Raw genomic sequence first — 25,380 nt, 5'->3', positions numbered from 1 at the left:
TCTCCATGTCTGACCCACATGAAAACGGCACTGTTTTCACAGCCACAGAGACAGGGAGAGATTGACTGTAATAGTTCTTCAACTTGAAATCTTTCCCACTCAGAGACCTTCTTCCAACTCAGCAAATTAGCATAGCCTGCAGTGCACCTGCATGTATTAACAGACTATATTATAAACTCACTTGAACTTTACATTTCACAAGCTTTCCCTGTATATCACAAGCTATCATGAGTACAAAGATGATTCTGCTAAATAATTTTGTACTAATTACGCTGATGCACTATTTTCTGAAATGTCACATGCTGTGGAGAATGCAGATCTTGTGTTGTAGCTGATGCTCATCCTTGCATATAACCCATATGTTGTATGTCTCACCACGAGGCCTGCTCTGGATTGGTGGTGAAGTAGAGAATAAAATGATAGTGAGGGTGGGGAATATTTGGTGTGTTTTTTATCTCTGACCATCTCACTACAGGGCAAATTGTTTTTTTCTCTATATGTAAAAGCAAATGATACATGATAATAACAAAATTAACAAAATGCTCAGTCTATGCTTGTTGTGGATCCTACAGGTAAATTATCGCGGGCGCTTAGAGAAGCTAGTCAGGATTAGAAATCCTTGGGGTGAAGTGGAATGGACCGGAGCCTGGAGCGATAAGTAGGTTATTATATACTGTTAGTAGATTATTATATACTGTTGGCATCCCTCTCATCACTGTGTTCCATTGTCTTTTTAAAATTAAATTGGTTAGATCTGCAGTTATTAAGCCGCACAGCACATTTGGAAAAGGTGTTAAATCAATTAATGCTTATCAGAAATAGAACAATATGAATAAAGTAGCTATGCTGGCAATTGTTCTGTTCTGGTCACAGGATTTACCTCCTCTATGTGTGGAGGGTTCTCTATGTGTGGAGAGTAGTCTGTATTACTTGCTATGAACAGGGCCAAAGAAGTCAGATCCATGTCATTCTGCAATGTGACTTTCCTCATGCCTGTGAGATACTAGTGTAGTACCCAGACAATTTCCATGACCAGAAAACACAACAGGGACAAACCGCTGTGCAACTCCTTTGACAGTGATTGGACTGTAAGACCTAAGATAGGAGTGGGGAACCAAAACAAAAAAATCACACAACAACCAAACCCTTACTGATGTGGCTCCCGACTGAGGAGAAAGACACTCCTACATTCCCTTTGCATACTGGAGCCTAGGGGGGCCCAGGCTAGTAGATTTTTTGTTGTTGTGCTCCAGCCACTCAGGGGAAAGGCAGGAGCAGGGGACTGGAGCGCCAGCACCGGCTCCCCAAAGCTGGTGGGGAGTCCTGTGCCTCAGGGGGCAGATCCAGGCAAGTTGCAGCTCCCTGGCCTTAGATTCCCCACCCCGGCCTAAGACATGACAAGCTCAAAAGACTCTGATTAAGCACCCCAAAGTTTGAATACTCTGTACCTCTCTGATTTGGAAGCTGGTCATGGAATCTTATGAGAGCAATGGTCCCAACCTTTCTGAGGTAAACATAAGAACATAAGAACGGCCTTACTGGGTCAGACCAAAGGTCCATCTAGCCCAGTATCCTGTCTGCCAACAGTGGCCAATACCAGATTCCCCAGAGGGAGGGATCACAACAGGTAATCCTCACGTGATCCCTCCCCTGTCACCCACCTCCGGAGAAAAAGAGGCTATGGATACAATTCCTACCCATCCTGGCTAATAGCCATTGATGGACCTAACCTCCATGAATCTATCTAGCTCTTTTTTGAGCACTGTTAAAGTTCTAGCCTTCACCGCATCTTCTGGCAAGGAGTTCCACAGGTTGACTGTGCACTGAGTAAAGAAAAACTTCCTTTTGTTTGTTTTAAATCGGCTGCCCATTAATTTCATTTGGTGACCCCTAGTTCTTATATTGTGGGAATAAGTAAATAACATTTTCTTATTCACTTTTTCCATATCAGTCATGATTTTGTAGACCTCTATCTTATCCCCCCTTAGTCTCCTCTTTTCTAAACTGAAAAGTCCAAGTATTTTTAACCTCTATTCATATGGTTTTCTTGGGTTTGATCAGACTGGAAATACCTTAAAAATAATTTCTCATGCAGCATTTTGATATATCTGCTTTTCTTCCTGGCCTGTTGAAATGATAACATTGAGATTGTGTGCAACTCTAGGAAAGCTTTAGCATGAATCTTATTTTTATCAAACCTGGTCTGTTTACCCTAAAAGAAGCATACCTCCTATAAACCTAGGAGGTCATATACTGATCTCAGTTATACCGTTTTAAATGTGGATCATCTCCATTCAAATCAATGGAGCTATTCCAGATTGACATGAGATAAGATCAGAATCTGGTCCACTGTACAAATAGGATGATAGAGCTGGAATAAGCATTAAATAACTTAGTACTTCCTCATGACCAGTGCAGGATTTTTTACTGCCATGTATTTTCTAGTGTTCTGTTTCTCCATTCTTGTTTTAAAATGCCCCAAATACTGGAGGTTTCCTCTTTGGAGACTATTAGACATTAGAATAGATCTCATATCAAGAAACATTTCCTGACAGGCTTTTTTAAAAATATCATTCATTAGTCCTAGTGATGTCTGTGCATTCTTGCATCTTGTAGTCATGATTAAAGGTAAGGTTCGTTTGCTGCAAATACAGTTAAATGTAAGGCCTGATTCATTGACCAGATTGTCTAAATAATTTCCAACTATATATGGAGTTAATTTGCATTTTGCACTGTCCTTGAGAAGAGCGAAGGATCCCGTGATTGAAAGAAATATGTACTTTTAGCAGTTGTAACTATAGAAAGATTCCGACTCCCTGAAATTGTTATAAAGTAAAATATAACTACTATACTTATTGCCATTTGTGTTTTGCCTGCAGTGCTCCAGAATGGAATTATGTTGATCCCAAACAAAAACAGGCTCTGGATAAGCAATCGGATGATGGAGAATTTTGGTAAGAATTATTCAGTGGGATTAATTCTTTAGAAACTGTACATGTAGATGCCCTGTTAATCATTCCTTTGGATGGAGGTTGATAAAATACCACTATCCAAAGAGTTAATAACTTGAAGTGTGAGAGGTATTTATAGCTCAGGTTGCATCGATTTACTGGGAGTGAGTGGAAAATCCAGCCCAGTATTTGCTTACATGGGTTAATATTGAATTGATCTTTGTAGAACTCTACCCCAGATCAGAATGACAGCTGTCCACTTTGCACAAATGCAAGCAGCTATGTAAGGTGCAAGGCAGTGGAGGATCAGGGAGAAAGCTCTGTGTCCAGCTGTGATTCAGATTTTCTTTGCTGTGGATTCATTCAGTGGTAATGCACTGATATTGATGGAGTTATGCCTGATTTATGCCAGTGGAAGTGAAAGCAGAATCAGTCTGTGAGTGCACTGAATGGTGTCAGTCCCCTAGTAGGTGCATGGACATCTGTCAACAGTGTATCTTGCTCTCCCAGGCAGCTGGCAATGTCTCTGATTATCTTCTATGTAATAATGATATGTATGATATCCCAGTTGGCAACTTGAGTACTAAGGTATGACTCAGCATGAGCAAAGGTGGCACAGTTGAGCCTTTAGTGAATATTAGCCATTGAGAACTGTTGCTTTAGTGGTTGGTGTTCCTAGAAGCCAATTTGAGATTCAAAGTTCAATTAGAATTTCAATGGTTCTGCCATTTGCTGCCTCATTAGAAAAGGGATCAGTTCACAGTGGGTCTGGCCATGCTCTAAATTCATGAATTCACTGTGGACTCTTTGTGTTTCTTCGATGTCAGGATGGCGTTCTCAGATTTTCAAAGACAGTTCACACGGCTTGAGATCTGCAACTTGACTCCTGACACCCTGACGAGTGACAAAGTCCATAAATGGGGTCTGACCTTGTTCAGTGGTCAGTGGAGACGGGGTTCTACTGCTGGGGGCTGCCAGAACTATCCAGGTAAAGGCTCAGCTGAATCTTGTACGCATGGTGAAGAAATGGATATAATTTCCTCCAACACAGGTTCCATGTTATATCACTGTTGCAGCATCGGTGTGGATTGTTTCATGGGGTGTTGTTCTAGTGCTTTTATAGTTGGGTCAAAGAGGAGAAGCAAAGATCTGGATTGGATTTAGTCCAGGGTCTAGGCTTAAGGCTGATTCAGGGCTATCAGTTTGGGTTTGATGAAACTGAATCATGTAAACGCTTTCATGAGATTTCAGCCTCAAATGGCAGAAATCTCATGAGGTCAGCTGGTGTTAAGAGATTCCCATGATCAGGACTGGTTTTGAATCTTGTGAGAACAGATATTTTCATGAGGTATCTGCCCTCTTGGGCTGCATCTGTACCTGATTCAGAAAATTGGTCCTGATTCCTTTTCTCTCTACTCTGGAACAAGAACCTTAGAAATGAGTTAAGAGCCAGAAATTCCTTCACTATGTTTTTTACCTATTTTTCACACCTGTTGATATTAACCCAAACCTTCAAAACTTGATTCAGACTCATTTTCTCATCAGCGTTTCTTTCTTCACTTGAGCAGCTAAATCACTGCAGTCTCTTTCCTTTGGGCAGCTTCCCAGTTTGTACCACGTGTGCTTCTGACTGGACTAATCTCCAGGGGCTTGTATAGGCCATAATATGGTCACAATTCAACACTGCTGTCAGGCTGTTTCCTACTCTGGCATGATGAATGCAGAAGTGGGGGCCCGCAAGAGCATTCCAAAACCTTGCCTGTATAGGCTTTGGTAAAAAACTTCCCCCCAAAATCCTAATACCCAGATTTTGGGGGATCCGCTGCCACTATCAAGTGCTTTTGAATCCACAAATAGGGATGGACACTTGAAACCAACCCCAGGGGAACTGCAAGCTTTTTTTTCCCCAAAAGAGCTTGAAAAAGAAAAGAGAAAAACAAGCTGCAGTCTGTGGTAGCTGACCCCTCAGTAAGGCATGCAGATACATACAGATAGACCTTCCAGGAAACAAAAATCAACCATTACTGGTTAATTAAAAAAAATAAACAAACTTTTATCATCAAAACAAAACTACAGTTGCAAACATAGTAAAGCTAAAACTTAGTTACAAAGAAAAAAAACAGACCACAGTTAACAGCTCAGACATTACTTCCAAATCCCCAAACAAGAAAACAACAAACCCTGATGGACTATCTAAATTTTTCCCTACTTACACATTGTAAGAAGCCAGTTCTTGGAGAGAAAAGTGTCTTCCATCTCCCTTAGTCTTGGAAGAAACTGCTCTGCATCTCAAACAAAGAAACAGGGTATGTCTACACTTGCAGCCTAATTCGAACTAGGGCTGCAAATGTAGGCATTCGGAATTGCAAATCAAGCCCGGGATTTAAATATCACGTGTTTGATTTGCATCTTCCCAGCCAGGTGCCATTTTTGAAATTTACAAGCCCGAAGTAACTGCCCACGTCTACATGCAGTAGTGAAATGGGTATTTGAAATAAAGCCTTAGTCGAACTACCTGTTAAACCTCATTACAGCATAGCTGGGAAAACACGGAGCAATACAATACAATGGGAAGGTTTGACAGATCCTCCCACAAAGGTCTCTGCAAAGGGCTATTTCTATATCTTCATGACAATGATTTCAGCTGCAGTGAAAGCAAAGGCTCTTTCCTTTCTTTTTCCCTTGGGATTTTCTAGCAACATACTGGATCAATCCCCAGTTTAAAATCAGGCTGGATGAGCCAGATGATGATGAGGAAGGAAGTACGAGTAAGCCATGCTGCACTGTGCTGGTGGGCTTGATGCAGAAGAACCGCAGGAGAGTGAAGAAGATGGGGGAATCTCTACTCACTATTGGCTATTCCCTCTATCAGGTATTGTAAGTTCCCTGTAACGGGTTACTTAATACTGTGCTCACTGCAAGAGAGGGGCAACTCTGACTTTTCAGCATCTCATCAGTCCGTTGTGAGATGGTTCAAATCCTTGTTTCATTCATTCCGACCCCCATAGTACGGGAGTGTTCAGATAAATGGTTCGGGGTTTGTGCCATTCTGTATCTAACAGCGTGAGCTGCAGAACTGGAGATGGCTTATTTAGCAACAGTCTCAATCAGGTCTTTTCTCTTGCAAAGCCTAAACAGTGTTGGTCCACAGTGGATGGAGATCCCAGAGAAATGGTTCAGTCTTAGGCCCATCCCGCAGTTCCCACTGTTTGCTTGAATTATTTTTCTTTGAATATGCAAATTGTTATAACTTCACTATCTACCATAGTATTCTGTTGGTTTCTGATATTATATAACCCTTGCACCACCATTGTCTGTGTAAACAGTTGTAAAATATACTGTAGGGGACAATCCTGCAGTAATAGGAGATGGGAGTAGGATTTTTCACCTTTGACTTCTCTAAGGCCTTGGAAACAAAACAAAAAATCTGAAATTCTGACAGATACTCTCATTCTTTGCTTTTCTGCTATGATGCCATGAAGTGTAATGTAGACTCCCATGGACAAAGGTCATTAATGGGCACAGCTGAGAGCAAATGAGTATGACTAACTTTTGCTAACGTGGATTGTGCATTCTGCTTCCTTTATCTTCTTCACGTGTGGTATAGTTTTTATCCAGGGCTGCAAATGTGGCAATGATACAAATTAGCAAGGGCTTTCCCTGGTGCCAAAGTGTTTGTACACACAGTTCTCAGTATTCGCCAGGCCATATCTGTTTGATTCCAAGCAACCCAATCCATTTGCATTCTAGAATTTGCATGTTAAAGAATGGCTCTCTACACTTACCTATCAGTACAGACAGACCAAAGCGCAATCTTTCTGCCGTAGTGTATTCCTACTTTGGGAGATATCTCGCTCCCCTGCTCACTTCATGATCTTTTACTTGTTAGGGTAGGTTTAGTAACTCTTAACAAATGAATTCTATACCTTGAAAGGAAGGGCTACTAAATCTTCTAATACTCATCCACAACACAAGCTGCCACTGGCACTTCCACCTATGGATTTTATTCCAGCTGAGACTATGGCTAAGAAAGACATACTCTAGTCAGGAAAATGCAAAGCAGATTTGTGTATAGCAAGAAAAAGAAGTGTGCATATCAAAGCTTATCTGCCTGGTAGAACCTCATATAAGTCAGGTCACTGAAGCTAAATGAAAGATAATTACATCAATAACAACTCCTACAATTAAATGCACAGTTTTATACTCTTACATGGTATGAGGCTAACACCCTCCTGTTTAAACTAGACATAAAAGACATTTTATAAGAGGCAGTTATGAGTGAATTTTTCAAAAGCACTTAAGTAACTTAGGAACACAAGTCCCTTTAAAATTTGTGCTCCCAAATCACTGAGCTGTTTTTGAAAATTATGTCTTATATTCATATGTAAACATTACTTTAGTGCTTTTTAGCTATTTATTAAGGGCTAAATTATTTATTTATTCATCAAGGGCTATATTACACAGATTAAAACTGCCTTGCAAAACTCTATTTATCCATTGGCAAATATCTGTTTTGACTTGTGATTAAAGTATCATATGTTTTTCAGCAGTGTCATGGTAATGGTGGGTAAATAGATTTTACACCTGTTCTTGTAAATTTTCAAAAGCATTCTGAGCTCAGCTCTCATTGACTCTGAGTAATAATTTCAAGATTTGGCCAAATGTTTTGTTAATTTTCCTCTGGAACAGTTCTAGCACAGATGGGAATGTTGTGCATGAACTAGAATTGCATCATATGGTTGTAAATAGGGATGAGAGACAAACTACCTGAGTCTATGAAATGTGGCATTAGTTATCATTTCACCCAGCTGACTGCACAAGATGCTGAGTATTATTTCATTATTTCAGTATTTCATTAATAACTTCTCTCTTTTGCAGGTCCCTAAAGAGGTATGTACATTCTATTGGAGACTTCCATCCTGCAGATGGCCACCTTCTGTTTGGATTGAGAGTGTAATACAACTACTGCTTGAAGCATGGTACCTTCAAAATTGACCACAAGCCTTCTGGAAACCTTTGACAGGAATGTTTTTAATTGCTAAATTGGTATTTGAAGACAAACGCTGCATCTTCTGTATAGCCATTTTAAAGGGAACCCTGTCAGGGGTTTCATCCCAGTCAGATTTTGATCTCATTCACACTAATCTAAATATCCACTGACTTCCATTAATCTTAGTATAACTAAGATCAGGACAGGATCAATATGGCTATTAAAAATTATGGCAGAACAGGTCCATATTGAGTTGGTCAATTGTGTTTTCCTTTCCTGCTTAGCGATAACTCTGCTTATATTATTTAAAGATATTTCAAACTCTGTGGATCCCTCTCTCTTTATAACCTTAGGCAGTGGCCCATATCATCAATGTATCCAATTCCACCTCCCCAGTCCTCAATCAAATGTCAATATTAAGATAAAGAGGCCTTTCATTTCTAAAATAAGGACCACAAAAGGGTATTTGCAGCTAGACAGGGTCATACTCATTACTATAGTGTATCATTTCGCATTGCCAGTTTTGCTGTGTTTTCATCCCCTTTGTTTTTGCCCAATAACATAATGTGCAGCTATGTGCCAATTATCTGCTCTGTTTATAGCTTCAGACAAAAAGGGAAATGGAACTTACACATTGAAAAAATGTTGCATCTGATTTCTTAATTTTTCATTGTAGTGTAGCATAGCTTCAGATTGGATGGGGAGAAACCATCTAGTTGTTTGAATAGTTGATTACATCAAAATCAAATAATTACTTTTAAAAGGAGAAAAGTCATGATATTATCTGCAGTTTACTTTACTATAGCTGTACTGTTTAGGGTTGTTATTGTTAAATATATAATATTTTATATAAGACGTTTCAGCTGATCACCCTTCCAAATAAGGTAAGCACATTTGCTGTTATATAGCTTCATAGTCAAGCCAGAAACATTATCAGGATATTTTTATGCACACCCTATGTCAAACATACTCCACCTTTCTTATATTATTGCCTTGATGAGTCACACATTTTGAAGGAAATTTTATGGAGTATAGGTAAGTTGAATGGGGTTTCTAAAGGTATATTTAGCTTTGGAATTTGTTTTAATTTTGATGTTCAGGTATGAGTGGCCAATTTGCTTTTAAAACTATGTAAAATGTAACCAGATTATCATTCTTCGAAATGTTGAGTGGGATTTTCAAAACAACTAGGGGACTAGCCACACATTTCCCACTGAAATTAATTAATGGGAGTTGAATGTCTAAATCCCCTAGTTGTCTTTGAAAACCTCAAGCCATGCTATGCCTTATGAGATAGAAGCTACTTGAAGTTTGCATTGCAGCAGCTCATAATTCACATAACACAGCCAATACAAATAATATTCTGTTTGTGCTATTGCTGAAGGACATCAGGTATCCATTCAGTTTTGGAGTATGGATACTATAGGAAGCAAGGAGTAGATGATAGGCTGTGAGGCTGCAAGAGATGCAATGTTGACAAACATGGATTCTGAATAAGCTATTTGGTTTGTTCATACTTGTGTCCCTTGTTGCGCATGTTCATAACTGGGGGTTTGTCCTCTTGAATGGTTTGAGCTCATGAATGCCCAACCATGTGAAAACAAGAGTGTTTGCTGTTCACTCTTTTCGTATTTAAAACATGCCAGTGTTCCAATCTGGGAGCAGACACAACAGTGTGTGACTTAAGTGACCAGTCACATGCTGTGAACAGTCAAAGTGAACATCTGAATTTTTACAAATTTATTCAGTTTGTGGCATGTTTGCAAAGACTATTCACAAACAATTCCTGAAAAGAAAAGAAAAATGCAACATTCATGGGACAACTTATTCACAACAAATAATTTGTCCAGCTAGGAGTGCACATGAACATGTTTCTATGTACTATTGTCTAACAGACATTATAGAAACACGTAAAAAGTTTGATCCTGCTAGAGTCAAGCATTGTCCCCTTTCGGTTATGCAGCTTGTTGTACTGGGTTTGTTTATATATTGATATGGCAGAACATTTGTGCTTGTCTTCTTCATCTGTTCTTAGCAGGTAAATTATTTCCAACTACTGTAAAGTTCTGGAGGTGGCTTTTAAACAGTGAAATAGAACAAGGGAAGTTAAGCTTTCTGGTAACTTTATCAAGTCAATTTTTAATAGATTATTATTTTTGCCAGCTGCAAAATCACACGGATGTCCATCTGAGCCGAGATTTCCTCACAAGGCACCAACCAGTAGCCCGGTCTGACACATATGTTAACCTGCGTGAAGTCTCCGGCCGTATCAAATTGCCCCAAGGAGAGTATCTCGTTGTGCCGTCTACATTTGAGCCTTTCAAAGATGGAGAGTTCTGCCTTCGGGTTTTCTCTGAGAAGCAGGCGAAAGCTCAGTATGTATCTTCTTGTCACTGCACCCTCTGCTCAAGGAGGGGCATGCCAGGAAAAAGGTGGAATGTTCCACTTCACATGAGAGACTTGGGAATTGCGCCCTAACCTGTCCCTGAACCATTAAGGCACCCAAAGGCTTAAATCAATATAGACACACATAGGTGCCAACTTTCTCTTTCCCTGAGGGTGCTTGAACCCTACTTCCACTTCACCCCTTCAACCAAGGTCCCACCCTGTCCTGATTCTTCCTGCCCCTGCTCTGCCCTGCCTCTTCCAACCTCTGCCCCAGCCCCACCTTGCCTCTTCCTACTCTGTCCCACTCCCTCCCTCAAGTGCGTCCCACCTTAACTTGGCACTGGAGGGGGGTGAGGAGAGGAGCTGATCAGCACAGAGGGGGCACCTATGCACCCACACATAATAGAAAAATGGTTTTTCAACTATGTTCTAGTGCACCCACTACTGAATACACTGGCGGTCTGTAGAATAAAAGTTCTCTGTCAAAATGTGCTCTGGGGAAGTATAAGGACATATGAATAGCTGTACTATGTCAGACTAAGGCCCATTTAGCTCAGTATCTCATCTTCCAACAGTGGCCAATGTCAGATGCCCCAGAGGGAATGAGCAGAGTAGGCAATTATCAAGTGATCCAGCCCCTGTTGTCCATTTGCTTCAGGCAATCAGAGGTTAGGGACACTCAAAGCATGGATTTGCATCCTGACCATCTTGGCTAACAGCCATTGATGGATCTATCCTCCATTAACTTATTCTGTTTTGAACCCTGGTACAGTTTTGATATTCATAACAACCCCTAGTAACAAATACCACAGGCTGACTTTGTGTATTGTGAAGAAGTATTTCCTTGTGTTTGTTTTAAACCTGATGCCTATTAATTTTATTTGGTGACCTTAAGTTCTTGTGCTATGTGAAGGAGTAAATAACACGGATGTCTCCATACTGCTCATGATTTTACAGACCTCTATCATATCCCCTTTTAATCATCTTTTCCAAGCTGAAAAGTCCCAGTCTTTTTAACCTCTCTTTATACAGAAGCTGTTCCATACCCTTAATCATTTTTGTTGAGCTTCTCTGTACATTTTCCAGTTCTAATACATCTTTTGGAGATGGGGTGATAAGAACTGCATGCAATATTCAAGGTGTGGGTATATCATGGATTTGTATAGTGACATTGTGATATTTTCTTCCTTATTATCTATCCCTTTCCTAATGGTTTCATACATTCTATTCACTCTTTTGGCTGCCGCTGCCCTTTGAGCAGATGTTTTCAGAGACAGGATAAGAAGTGTGGGGGAGAAGACAGTCTTCAAGCAAGCGTATATATTATAAAAAGTGGCCAGTAGAAGGAAAATATGTGGAGAAGCAGAGAAATCCATCTAAAGGTCCCAAACACAGGTCATCTGATGTACATGACAGCAGTGCTGGATCTAAAAATGTAGTGGTGTTATGTGGGCTGAGGTAGGATTATTGCAAACAGAAAATAACATTTTACCATGTTAGGCACCACAGACCTATTCAAGAATCTATTGCTTTGTAAAGTATTTTATAGGCCAATGCTAGACTGGTAATTTTTTTTTTTCCTCAGGGAAATTGGGGATGTAGTGGCTGCAAAACCATATGAGGTAAATGCCATAGTTAAATCTAAATGAACAGCTTCTTGGGCAAGCAGACATTTGATTTGGGATTTTGTTGCTGTTGGTGTGAGCTGAAATCAGAGTAGCTAACCATCCTCGTGTAAAAACATCCTGAAATTGAAAATCTCCTTTTCTGAATAATCGAGTTTATGGGTTCCATATGCATTTTTGGTGCAAACATTTGCCCATGCAATTCTGTAACTGAGCTGTAGTACATCAGTTCAGAATACACCCATGCAAGGGCAAGATAATACTGTGGGATACTATGAACCTTTCCATAAAGAGGAAAAATCTCAAAATACATCTCAAAGCAGACCTCCAAGGAATGGTACAATTGCTATGGGCAGGCTCAACATAATCTTCTCTACATTTAGTTTGTGATCCTAACTTGATAACACAAGGGTCCTTCCCAATCAGGGTCTGACTACACAGCAGTTAAACATCGGCAGCAGGCTCAAACCATCTGACTTGTGCTCAGGCTGCAGGGCTGTAAAAGTGCTGTTTAGACATTCAGGCTTGGGCTTGAACTTGAGCCCTGGGACCCTTCAGGATGGGAAGGTCCCAGAGCTCAGGCTTCAATCCAAATCTCAAAAATCAATGCAGCAATTTTACAGCCTGACCCCCGTGAGCCCAGCCCAGCTGAGCAATGCCAGCTGCCAATGTGTTGTGAATCCTTTATTTCAGTGTAGACATACCCTCAGACTCAGAAAGCAGATGAAGCTGGTCTTCCAAATGGAATGAAACCATTTATTTTGGAAATTATTCTGCTTTGCAATTTCAGACAGATCCACTCATTGCCTGGCACCTGAGTCACCACATTATTGTTTATCTCTTCCCTTTAGCCTCAAGTTGATGACAAGAGCATAGACAACGAGTTCAGGAGCTTGTTTCAGAAGCTCTCTGGAGAGGTGAGTGGAGTAAAAAGAAAAAAAACAATGGCATCTTGGTACGTGTCGTGTAGCAGGGAGTTAGAAAAGTATTTTGAGTACTTGTTTATCCAGTCTTCCAGAGAACAGAATGGATTTCCCCTTTTATTAACTCGCAGCAACCAATCTGGTCCAGCTTAATGTACCTTACAGTAGACCAGTTCTATTACATCCTTCCTCTTTTGGGGGAAGATTGTGATTCTTTCAAGGGGCTGAATTACTTTAAATGACGGGTGGAAATGAGTGAAATTACTCTGTGGTGAGTGATATAAATTACCTGGGAGATCGGCTATTTGGTGTTAATGGCCATTCAGGCTATAGTTCTTGGTTTTGGTTAGAAGTTGCTGGACTCAGGAATCTGTAAGCTGGAGGGTACTGTTGCACTTTCTCCTAATTGCTGCATAGGAAACCTTCGCGTCTGCGGAATCCTGCTGCGCTAACTAGCTTGTAGTTGTCACGTTGGTTTGCTCTTATGGAGCAAATACCTGGGGCCAGTTTGAAGTGTGAAAGCACCATTTTTAGCCATAGAAGCTTGTTTGAGTCATGGTGGGTGAATTGCCATTGGTTCCCTTTCAGTTTCCATAAATCTGGAAAGGCTCAGGTGCATTTCTGGATCTCTTTAGGTGTGGCACATAGATAGTAGAGCTTACCCTGGGGTTGCTGGTAGAAATGACATTTGTAGTGGGTTGCCATGCTGAGGTACCTGAGATACCAGGCACTTTGCATATGAAGTATGAGGAAATAGTTGTGATGTGTCTCAGGCTTTCTCACAGCACTTTTGTCAGCAAAACCTTGGGCAGGCCGGGTGTGACAAAAATACCCTCTCTCCCCCCCGGAAAACGTTTAATTGATAAAAGTGCTGCGTGGACATTGCAGAAGAGCACCTCCCACTGACCGAGCTACTGCTACTTGATGAGGGTGATTTAGTTATGCTGGCAGGAAAGCTCTCTCCTACCTGCATAGAGCAGCTACCCAGGAGATCTCACAGTGGTGCAGCTGCAGTGGTACAGCTGTGTTACTGGAAGGTCGGTATTGTAGACAAAGCATTCAATTCACAGGTCTTAAAATAGGGGTTAGAAGTGAAATTGCCTATAGGAGTATTGCAATGAATGAACGTACAATGGGTGTATCCTAAAGGTTTATTATGTTATCGTCTGAAATATGTTTATTTTCTGTTCCCAGGATTATGAAATGAGTGCAGATGAACTTCAGACTGTTCTGAACAGGGTGTTAACAAAGAGTAAGTGACATTAGATGTTTCACACCGAGTGAGAGTGATAGGCAGATGCTGCAATAAGACATACACAATCTCTCTTTGATTCACAATGAACTTCTGTGCCATAGTCATTTCTGATAGCTTGTGTACAAGAAATAATGTTAAATGAAAGTTGCTGTGATCGGTAAAGAGTAGTGAATGTTCCTGTAAGATAATTGTCACTTCAAAATAACAGGGCTGGAATGTAGAGTCCAAACAGAGAGGTCAGGGCTTACCCTTGGATCTCATTCACTATGTGTTTCTACACTTGGATCCAGCCTAACAAACTGAACAGGTATTTGTCTGAAATTCATGCCCAGGTAAGACTCCAGAGGTGCCTCTGGCCCTGGGCTGCATGTGGCGTGCCAGCTTTGAAATGTATGAGGGTCTCCAATGGGGGCTCTAGTGCATTTCAAAGCAGCAGCGCCGCATGGAGCCTGGGGTCAGCGGGGGAGTCAACTCAGAGTTGCTGACCCTGGACTCCATGTGGTGCTGCCACTTGGAAATGCTGCAGAGAGCCAGGGTCAGCTGGGAAGTCCCCAGCTGATCCCAGGTTCCGTGGAAATGCTACACAGAGCCTGTGGCCAACTAGGGAGTCTCCAGCTGACCTGGGGCTCCATGTGGCGCTGCCGCTATGAAATGCCATGGCAGTGTTTCAAAGCGGCAATGCCACACTGAGCCCATAGCCCAATAGAGGCAGCAAGGGGGAGGGAAGCAACTAGTTGACTCGACTATCCGATAAGTATTTGCTTATTGGATAGTCAACTAGTCCTTAACATCCTTAGTTCATTATAGTGTATCTTGTGTAACTTACATTGATTGAAAATAGATCACACTTGTTCAGTACAGTCATAGAAGCTCTCTCTTTCTTTACAATAGATGCAACACAGATCTTTGGCAGGGTAGTTTGGGAAAAGTTTCTACTGCAAGTGCCAATGCTGTATATGTTCTGTGGATAAACAGGCCTTTCCTCTTTGCCCTAGTAGCAGATGCTGACTATGGATGGACTGTATTTCTGTGGGCTGCAGAAAATATTTGTCTAAAGTATTTCTGGCTCTGTTTTTTATTTAGGGGCAGACATTAAAACTGATGGATTCAACATAAACACCTGCAGAGAGATGATCAGTCTCTTAGACGTATCCTTTAAATGTCACTTCACTGTTCTCCGAAGTCCCCAGATCTCCCTTGCGAAGAGTTTTGACTAGATAAGGCTAGATTAACACATCCCATTTTCCCAGTGCATCTGTCTTCACTTGCTGTGGGCATAAAACTCAGAAAAGTAGCGCTGCCAGCACAGCAGCAGAGCTGTTAACCCTTTCATGGCCAGACCTTCACCACCCCTATTGTGAGGCTGTTGTCTGTTAATATTTTCTTTAGACATAGCTAGTCTGCTCTGCAGCACAGCACTTGAATACATCTGCCTGAGTACACCTAGTACAACAGTGGGATCTGAGGGCAGAGACACAAAGCGCGTTATACACAATGTCAGCTTCTTTCTACTGGGCTGTAGGATCTTCTCCCCTTGCGTGGGATAGTCCTAAAGAAGCAGAGGAAGATCAGAGGAACTGTGAGAGGGGGAAAGGCTGATATGGCGTTGTATGGCCCCATTCTGTTGTATGCATTTTGTGGGAGATCAGCTTCCATGGCCAGAGGGCTAGGATCAGGAGGATGGAGAGGAAGGTACTGAGCATCAGTGAATCTGCACAGCATGTTCCCTTCCCGCTAGAGAGTAATTAACAGCTAACACTGAAGAGGGCTCTGGGAAAGTGTACAGGAAGGTGGCTGGCAGGAGACCTGCCACGGTACCATGGCTGGGACAAGAACCATGCTGACAGTGCAGCAGAGGTAGAAGTGACCTACATGAAGAGATGCTATGATCTGGGGGGAGTAGCCATGTTCCAGCAGGGTTCTTGCCCTTAGGAGAAGTGACATTCATCCTCCTGCTTGCCGTATTCTGCAGCCAGGCACCAGCTTCATGACTCCTGCGGGACAGCTCGGGACAAAACACATAACCTTCTGCATGGTTTTCCATAGGAAGGGATGTCTGCAGTCCCATAGGAGGGAGAGAAGGTGACTCATAGGTTCCAAGGCCAGAAAGGACCATTGTGATCATGTAGTCAGATCTCCGGTATAGCACAGGCCACAGAACTTCCCACAAATAATTCCTGGGGCCTGGCCTCATCCAGGCCATGTTTCAGAAGAATCACCCAATCTTGATTTGGACATGGTCAGTGATGGAGACTCCACACAACACTTGTTCCAGGGGTTAATTACTTTAATCATTGCAAATGTACTCCTCATTTCCGGTCTGAATTTATCTGGATTCCACTTCCAGCCCCACTCTTCAACACTTGCAGAACCCCCTTTTAAGTGTTTTCCCAAGTAGACTGTGATCAAGTTACCCCTCAGCCTTAACTTTGTTAAGCTAAACAGACTGAGCTCCTTGAATCTTATCGTTGTGAGGCAGGTTTTCTAATCCTTTAATTGTTCTCCTGGCTCTTCTCTAAATCCTCTCCAATTTATCGACATCCTTCTTGCATTGGGCGGCCAGAACTAGACAGTGGTTACACCAGTGCCAAATACAGAGGTAAAATAACCTCTTTACTTCTACTGGAATGTCCCTGGTTTATGAATGCCACAATCTCCTTAGCTCTATTGGTCACAGTTTCACACTGGGAGTTCCTGTTACCTGAACCCACCACAACTCCAAAACTTTTTTCACAATCTCTGCTGCCCCAGATGGAATCCCTAGCCTGCAAATAAGGCCACCGCTCTTTGTTCCTAGATGCATACTGTTAATTGTTAACTGTATTAAAATGCACAGTCGCTGATGCCTAGTTTATCAAGTGATCCAAATTGCTGTGAATCAGTGACCTGCCATCTTTATTATTTGCCACTGCTCCAATTTTTGTTTCACTTACAAACTGTAATTTAATTCCAAATCTTGTATTAGCTGAAATTTTCTTTTGTTCTTCTTAGCAGTCAGATGTTCTTGGCTCAGCACAGATGTAATCAGCATAGGCCAGGGCAGCCTCTGATCCTAATAGCTAATGAGTGTCTAATGGTCAATCACTTTGTCTATTAAAAAAAGGAGCTGGAAGTAGGGTTTTACTTTTCTCTATATGAAATGGGAGTGTAATCTCATGGGTCTAGTCCCTTTCAACAATTCAATACAGTTCTGTGATAGCCCAAGAACTCTTGGCACACCCTTAACAAAGCAAACTTAAAACTGTGTACTCTCCATAGGGTGGATTACAAATAAACAACAATGTGAATAGTAGACTACATTGCAATGAGTCATTGATTTATATTAGTGCTGGTTACTCTTTCTCTTTGACATGGGTGGAAACTGACGCATTCTGAATTTGAACCAGGCCTTAACATACTTAGACCAACGGGACTGGCACCTTGGGACTTGTAGAATTCAAGATACTTTGGCTGAAGATTCAAAAATATTTGGTAATTAGCTTATTTTATTATCTCCCTGCCCCCAGCTGTGAAATACAGATTTAAACAGAGATGGGTCCAAACCACCAAGGTCAGGAACAGGTCCCAATTTCCTCTTATGTTTGGAGTTTTGAGCAGGGCTCTAGTTCAGATGCATTTCATTCTGACTGATTTAAAGAGACAGTCAATTGTTCTTCCACCACAGCCTCACATGCTATATTTTGTAACGCGTTCTCGGAAGCTTGAACAACTCCCTCTGCTCAGTGATTTCATTCCTCTTTGCTAGGCAAACAGGGATGCACCCCAACTCATATTTTAATATATCTGAAATGAACATGGCTCTGTTAGTTTGCCGTGTCACATAATTGCTTGTGCACCAAGGTTACTAATACCTGCTTTGGAATAGAGTTTGGTAGTTAACTGCTGCAGCAGAATGCAAGGGACTTAAATTCCTTGTTTAGGGATTTTTTAAATGTCTCCAAGAAAATGATTTTTTTTACAGAAGATTTAATGTCCAAAAGAATTTCTCCAGAGCCAGTTTAAAGAAGGGCAAAGTTTGGACCTAATCGACTTGATGGTGCCCTTTTAAGATAAACTTTTGGGATGGTACACATTCCAGGCCTGCTCCTGAAAAGTGGAGAGCTCCCTCCTTCCCCACTGCAGTTAGGAGGAAGTGCTCAGCTCTTCACAGGTTGGATACATTCTGATCACCGGCATGCAATCATTAGATGGCCTGCCTTGAAAACATGCCCAAAGAGCAGTTTCCCCTCCAAGCTGCTGGCCAGAATGGTTTCTAATTACTCTGCTAGAGATCCCTAGCAGATCAGTTGGCAGTGAGACCTGCCTGTTTCTTTTGAAGTGCTAACCAGAATGGAAGCTGTATATGACGTGTTTGCTGAGTGAGAAGGATATTCCTCAAAGGTCTGTTTGCCACAGCCCAACATGTGGATGGGCATGCTGCCAGCCTGCTAGGAATGGTTTCCCAGCAGCCGGGCACACAGTTAGCCATTAGCTAATTGAATTTTTCCTTCAGTTATTAACACTTTTAAAGAGAAGATGCATTGGCTGGCAGTGGCAATGCATCTCCCAACCAATCAGATAGGGCTCCTAACCGTCTAAAGGCAGACTCCTCTTTCTTCTGCTGCAGGAGATCTATAAGAAAGTGGACACCGACTATTCTGGTACCATAGATGCCCATGAGATGCGAGATGCCCTCAGAGAAGCAGGTGAATATCCAGCGTAGAAAGCATGCCCTGGTATGGTATTCTGTCATTAAAACAATGAAAATCGTGAGGCATTCTGACAACTCCACTATCCCTTCTGCCTCCCAAATGATTTGTGTCTCTGCAAGCTCTTTCTTGGTGGACTTTCTAAAGGTGGGTCCCTGCACTTTGGATTAGGCTAGCAGACATCACATTAACCTGGGTCTAACTCAACACCAGCCTGTTATGTAGGGAATGGACTCTGCTGCAATTACTGCTGTTTGGCTGGGGCCTCAGGAGTGCAGTAAGTCTTATTAATTAGGTGCTTATCGCAGGAATATAGGCCTAAGGAAATCTGCAGAACAAGGGGAAACCAGGCAGCTTGTCAAGGCTTGGGGAAGGAGAATTATACCTGTCTCCACCATACGCCAATGTACTAGAGAAAGGACAATGCACAGTAGAGCTAATAGAAACCAACAACCTTTCTAAGAGGATTAGCCCATAATCCGTCACAATTCCATGGGCAAGCTACATTAAGAAGTGTTTGGAACTGCTACGGGAGTGATTTCTGTGCTTCCAGGTTTCACTCTCAACAACAAGGTGCAGCACATCATTGCCACCCGCTATGTCAACAGCAAGCTGACCATTGACTTTGACAGCTTTGTGGCCTGCATGATCCGCCTGGAGACCCTCTTCAGTAAGTTCCTCCTCTAACAGCTGCTAAACAGAACTTCTGTGCTTTGTGGGGGAGGGGGAGGTTGTCTAGTGGCTGGTGTTTTTAGTTAGATCAGAGTGCTGAGTGCAGAGCCCTGCACACACGTGTACAAGAGCCAGCAAAACTGGCTCTGCTTCACAATCAATTAGAAAAGGCCCAAAACTAAAGTGGGGAGAATTCAATCCAGATCAAAACCTCAATAATCTTTCTTTTAGACAATAACCTTGGGCTACCTTGTGGTGCACTTACCCTGGAAAAATCTCCCACTCATGCATACAGGCTACTGGCTTCAGTGAGATAATTTGGCTACATCTACACTACAAGTTTTCTCTGCAAAAAAAATGCTAATAAGGGACTCATTTGTATGAGACATGATCTCATTTGCATATTTCCTGCCAATCCGTTTTTTTGCTAGGGTTTTTGTGCAAAAACAAGCAGTGTGGACATTTTCTTTTTGTGCAAAAAACCCTTTTCCCCCAAGATTGGTAAGGATCTTGAAATGAAAACGTTCACACTGCTTGTTTTTGCACAAAAACCCTAGCAAAAAACCGGATCGGCAGAAAATATGCAAACGAGATCATGATTCATACAAATGAGTCCCTCATTAGTATATTTTTTGCCGAGAAAACTCATAGTGTAGACGTTGCCTACGTGTTAGTAAACGCCCAGAGAAATTAGTAAGACTTGTGCAATCTAACTGTAAGTTAGCACCTATTGCCACATTTGTAAAGGTACCAGGCCCTTGAAAGTTTAGCTGGGTGCTTACTGAGATTTTCAAAGGGAGTTAGGTGCCCAAGCTGTCTTGAAAATCTCCTTGGGCACCTATCTGCATCTTTGGGCATTTCATATCTTTAAAACTCTCTCTCCCTCTCAGCTTTGTGAGACATAACTTTTTAACCCTCAAAGCCCCTCCACTAAGTGGAGAAAGGAAGGCCCAGAGAGGTTAGGAGACTTGACTAAAGCCAACCAGCAAGCCACTGGCCAGACCTGGGAATAGGAGATAGGAATCCTTAGCTCAGCCAACCAAATGGCTTTCCACCCTGGCACCCCCTTTCCTCAGTTCTCTAGTCCACACTAGGGATGTAATAGTGTAGTTGATTAATCGATAAGCAAAAGCTTATAGATTAATACTGTAGACTACATGCATTTCCCTCTCTCCCTGCCAGTAAATTTTTTAGCAGGCTGGCCAGCAGCCTGGCTCAGCCCTGGCTTGTGACGGGTTCGGGACCTACCCCTGCTGCAGCTCTTCATTTAAAGTGTATTAGGAGCTGGGCGGACAGGCAGCCCAGCTCAGTCCTGGCTCATGCTGGGTTTAGGACCTACCCCCGTTTCAGCTCTGCATTTCAAGTATATTAAAATCCAGGCAGGCAGGCGGCCCGGCTCAGTTCTGGCTCATGCCAGGTCTGGGAGCTCAGACCCCCGACTAAGCAGGGACCATTGCCACCCCACGCTGCTGCCTCTTTCTCAGAAGCAGCAGCACAGGGTGACAGACAGCCTGTCCGCAAGGGGAGCTGGTTTTTAAACTGGCTCCTCTCGTGGACCAGCTCCCACTTGGCACCCTGCACTGCTGCCTCTTATACAGTGGCTGCCGGCCCCACCCGGGGGACTACAGAATAGTTGACTAACTGATAAAATGTCATGAGATTACTCGACTATTCAATTAACCAATACTTAACTTCTCTCGTCCACACTGAATCTAGTCGCACCAATGAGTTCTGAGAATAGCACAACTTTCGAAGGGGAAGGTGAAAGCTGCTCTGATAAAAATAAGAAGTGGCCCAAATCTTCACCTGAAAGTCCAACCAAAACCAAACCAACTTCTCTAACTTGGTCAAAGGATTTCTGGGTGCCATTTATCTCAACTGAATCTCCTAATCAGGGCTGGCCCATGCTGTTTTGGTGCCCTGGGCCTGGGTGCACGGTGCTGCTCCCGGGCGCATGCGCGGGCCCGCTCTCCCAGGGTGTGCAGGCCTGACCCCCGGGGCGCACGGCGCATGTGCGCGCCAGCCACAAGCGCTGGTGCACAGCCCAGGGCCTGCCTCCGGGGCGCTCGGCGCATGCGCAGGCCGGTCACGGCCGCTGGCGCACAGCCCGGGACCCACCCCTGGGGTGCACGGCGCATGCGCTGCCCAACCTGGCCTGGCCAATGCTGCTGGTGCGGGTGCCAGGCCGTGCAGGGCCCTGCAGCCGTGGGGGGAGGATGCTGCTGGCCGGCACCGCGGGGCCGGTGCTGCAGGTGCCGGGCGCATGGCTCCTGATGGCAGCTGTAAGGGATGCCGTGCGCCTCTTACAGCTGCCATCAGGTGCCCATCATTGGTTGGCGCCCTGGGCAGCTGCCCGGCTCGCCCATGCCTCCATCCGGCCCTGCTCCTAATCCTTTCAAGGTTTGTCCAGCATCAGTTCAAAGCCCTTTGTAACAGTGTCAATGATGCAGGTTATTCTTTTCATTACAACTTGGTTCATAACAACTTCAGTGTTCACACTGAGAAAATGGTGGAAATCTTTGTCTGGGGGTAGCAAAGGAGTCTTATTGGGCTTGTATGGCTGCTATAAAATCATATATTGCATCTAATCAGCCACTTAGCAAGCTGTTGTATTATAGGATTGTGGGAGAGAGGAAAAGAAGTAACCATCTACCCGCCCGTTGTACGATCTGAAGAAACACCCAGTGTAATAGATCATGTGCAGTCTGATTCTTTGGGGGATTGCTAATAGAAATGGGCTGACAGAAGCAGAGAACTCACTTGTGCCATTTAATTAATGCAGTTTAATGGGAACTGCTCCATTTAAGTTACCACTGGGGTGACTTCCAAGGTGGTGCAATGCTTTTTTTACTCCACCTATGACTTACAATCGTATGCACTGTGTTTCCTGTGCTCTGCTCTCACATCTCATACTAATAATATAGTATTTCTTCTATAGGCCAGGCTCACATCTCAGATTCATGGGTGCATCCCTACATATGTGTAGTGACCAGTGCTTGAGTAATTTAGGATGTTTTGTGGCTGTCCTGTTCTGAACACAGAATGGGCCATAGTGGGTCCCATCTGATATGCTGTCCCATGTAGTAGTTTATGAATGATAGTTAAGAGGAAGGGAAGGAAATAATTTATAATGTACCTGTGATTAAAGATTTGCACCAGAATCCAGATTTGAATAGGCCAACATGGGACACCTCCACATTTTGTCAGATACTGATATTTTATTTATTCCCTTCTTTTGTTCTTCAGAAATGTTCCAGATTCTAGACAAAGACAAGAATGGTGTTGTCCAGCTCTCTTTGGCTGAGGTAAAAACTATCCTGTGGTTGCAGTGACTGGTCACACTTAAAACATATTTCCTTGGGAAATCCATTATCAGATTTATAAACAAATTAATTAGTGATTCAAATGGGAGACCTAGTGAAGATTCAGCCACAGCAGAGATATTTTCAGACAAACAGCTCTTCTTCCTAAGTCAGTTTTTCCTGAGAATGAACACTTACCACACATGTAGTGAGAAATAATTTATTCAAAATGCCTCAATTTTTTCTAGGAGACGATATCCTTATAGGTATTTTCATTCTCTTCTTTCGAAGAAGAGCAGACAAAGCACAGCAGGGAACAATTCGTGCACAGGCAGAGGGTGAACTAAATGACCTAACAGCACCTGGAAAAGAACTTTTTAAAATTTTTGTGTCTTTTTTTAAGAGTTTTCATTATTCAAACCAGAGCTGTGCAAAAATAATGAGGCCCAGTCCTTCTTCTGTAGTGCAAAATGCAAATGGAGGGAGAAGGGAAATGGAGCAAAACACAGGGAAAATCCAAATGAAAGAATGAATAGGAGGCCCCCCACTGTGGGTGCAGTTTGTCATATCCTGTTAAGATATGGGAGAACTCTGGCTCCAAGATTTTTTAAAATCTCTTTTGGTAGCTTTTGCTTCTCCCCAGAGAGAAACTGTTCCAGCTCTGAACTTCCCCAAAATTCAAGAGCAGCTCGATCTGTGGTTTTTGGTTCATCCCATAAGAGAGATTAGATGCCAATCCAATTTTCCTGAAGCCCAGTGATGTTTGGATTTATAGTTTCCTTTCAGGGCCCATATGGCCCCACTAATGACACTTAATGAACCTTCCAGACACTCTAACTCCATTTTCTCTTTCTCGCACAGTGGTTATGCTGCACGATGGTTTGAGCTCTTGCATCAGAATTGAGCGGAGAACCCCATAACTCTTGCAAACATGCTATGATTTTCATACCGTGTAGAAGCTTCTTGAAGATATTTACTTTCCATGTATCTGAGTAACTCTCAATCTGCTGCTCTTCTCTTATGGGGAGAAAAAATCCTGTTTTGATCACCAGCAACTTATCTTAAAACAAAATGAAAATAAAATGATCCCCTGTCATTTAGAAAACAAACACTGCAATGAAAATTAATAAACAAACAAATCTTTTTCTGCCGGGGATAGTATTTTTGTGTTATGCTGAAATGTCATGAATTATAGTTATCACAGATAGGCCCAAAGAGCGCAACTTAGATTTGAATTCCAGCCCCACACCAATATTCAGACGTGTTTAGAACCAAATGGTTTGGACAGAAAGAGTTAGCTACAAAATTTGTATCAGATTCTGAAACATACCCATACCTGGATTTGAATCTAGGAATTTTGGGCCTATATCTAGGACTGTTTAGTGAACTGATTTATTCTAGACCATTTAGGTTACTACACCACGATACCTGAGTGTATTCAAGACTGAAAATAAACAAGGAAGCTAGCAACCTTTATTTGAATTTTAGTGGGCACTAGGAGAAGGAGGAGGAAATCTAATGACCTTTTTAACAAACATATTTCATTTATGGCTCATTTGTATGTTTTGAAGGAGGAGAGGACAAGGTGATAAGGAAAGAATATTAGTGCTTTCAGTAGACATTTGTTATCAAACTCACCCAGCTCCAAAATCAAATATTTATATTTAAGAGATAATAAAATGGGATTGTGCAACCTGGGAAGGAGTCACATTAACTAAGCACATTAGAACCCTGAAAAAACATCAACTTCAACTGGAGGAACAATTTCCAAACTCAGAATCATTGGAGGTGCCAGTTTTTACACAGAGGCCTGAAACCCACCCATAGGCAAATGCAACACAGTGAAAAAAAGATGCAGCTTCTTTGGAATCAGTGGAGTTGTTCCTGCTTAGAACTGTGAGAGTTTGGTTCTGGGTGGCTTAATTAAAGATCCTCTGACAGCTCCAGTGTCCTGGCCAAATTCTGGTTTGAATAATTACATTTGCCTAAACTAACTATATTCTGCAGTTTCATTTGGAGAAGTTATTTTCCATTCTCCTTAACTGTAATAATAAATCTGATTTGTAGCTGACCTAGCTCAGAACAACTGCCATGGTCCATTGTGATGTGAATAAACTCTACACAGTAGGTACAGAACAAAAGAGGGGATTTCTGATGCCTGCAATAGTCAGGCTTTGTTCAACAGGAGAACACCATACTTGTAAGGAAGGCAAAAGATGCATTTAGCAGTCAGGTTGGCATATAAGAATGGAACATTTTACCCTCAGTTTATAAAATGCTCTGGGTTCCTTATGGATGAAATGTGTCATGTTTAGTGAAACCTGTGCTAACGGTCCTGCTAAAGGAGAGAATTTTCCCTAGGATCCCCTATAATCTCTGGCCTAGAGAAAGTTCCTTTCTATTAACTGCAGTGTAGTTACATCAGAGGTCCTGGGATCTCCCAAGTTCTCTGTTTCGTGTGTGAGCATGAGTGTCTTACTAGCAAAAACTGCAGTTTCTCCTCCAAGTCCGCAATAATTCAAAGCAGCTGCTGATACTCTCCCCCCCTTCCCTCTTGCATCCATCTCAGCAGTGGCTATTGCAGTG

General features: G+C 42.4%; 1 protein-coding gene across 1 annotated transcript in view; it reads left to right on the top strand.

Annotated features, from left to right (window-relative positions):
• The window catches only part of LOC102458941 (calpain-8), a 48,514-nt gene extending 24,566 nt beyond the window's left edge, over positions 1–23,948 (top strand). The window contains exons 7-21 of the mRNA XM_006133424.4: positions 573–658; positions 2,880–2,954; positions 3,779–3,939; positions 5,648–5,823; positions 7,830–7,841; positions 10,105–10,316; positions 11,915–11,951; positions 12,806–12,871; positions 14,072–14,129; positions 15,216–15,280; positions 17,535–17,603; positions 18,739–18,817; positions 19,374–19,490; positions 22,739–22,797; positions 23,656–23,948. Of these exons, the coding sequence (XP_006133486.2) occupies positions 573–658; positions 2,880–2,954; positions 3,779–3,939; positions 5,648–5,823; positions 7,830–7,841; positions 10,105–10,316; positions 11,915–11,951; positions 12,806–12,871; positions 14,072–14,129; positions 15,216–15,280; positions 17,535–17,603; positions 18,739–18,817; positions 19,374–19,490; positions 22,739–22,797; positions 23,656–23,679 (1,296 nt within the window). The 3' untranslated portion in view covers positions 23,680–23,948. The remainder of the gene's footprint in view (positions 1–572; positions 659–2,879; positions 2,955–3,778; positions 3,940–5,647; positions 5,824–7,829; positions 7,842–10,104; positions 10,317–11,914; positions 11,952–12,805; positions 12,872–14,071; positions 14,130–15,215; positions 15,281–17,534; positions 17,604–18,738; positions 18,818–19,373; positions 19,491–22,738; positions 22,798–23,655) is intronic.
• Positions 23,949–25,380: the final 1,432 nt, after the last annotated feature.

This window comes from Pelodiscus sinensis, chromosome 3 (assembly GCF_049634645.1).
Source record: "Pelodiscus sinensis isolate JC-2024 chromosome 3, ASM4963464v1, whole genome shotgun sequence".
Classification (NCBI taxonomy): Eukaryota; Metazoa; Chordata; order Testudines; family Trionychidae; genus Pelodiscus; species Pelodiscus sinensis.
The sequence above is the reverse complement of the archived record's forward strand: the minus strand, read 5'-3'. Positions and strand labels throughout refer to the sequence as shown.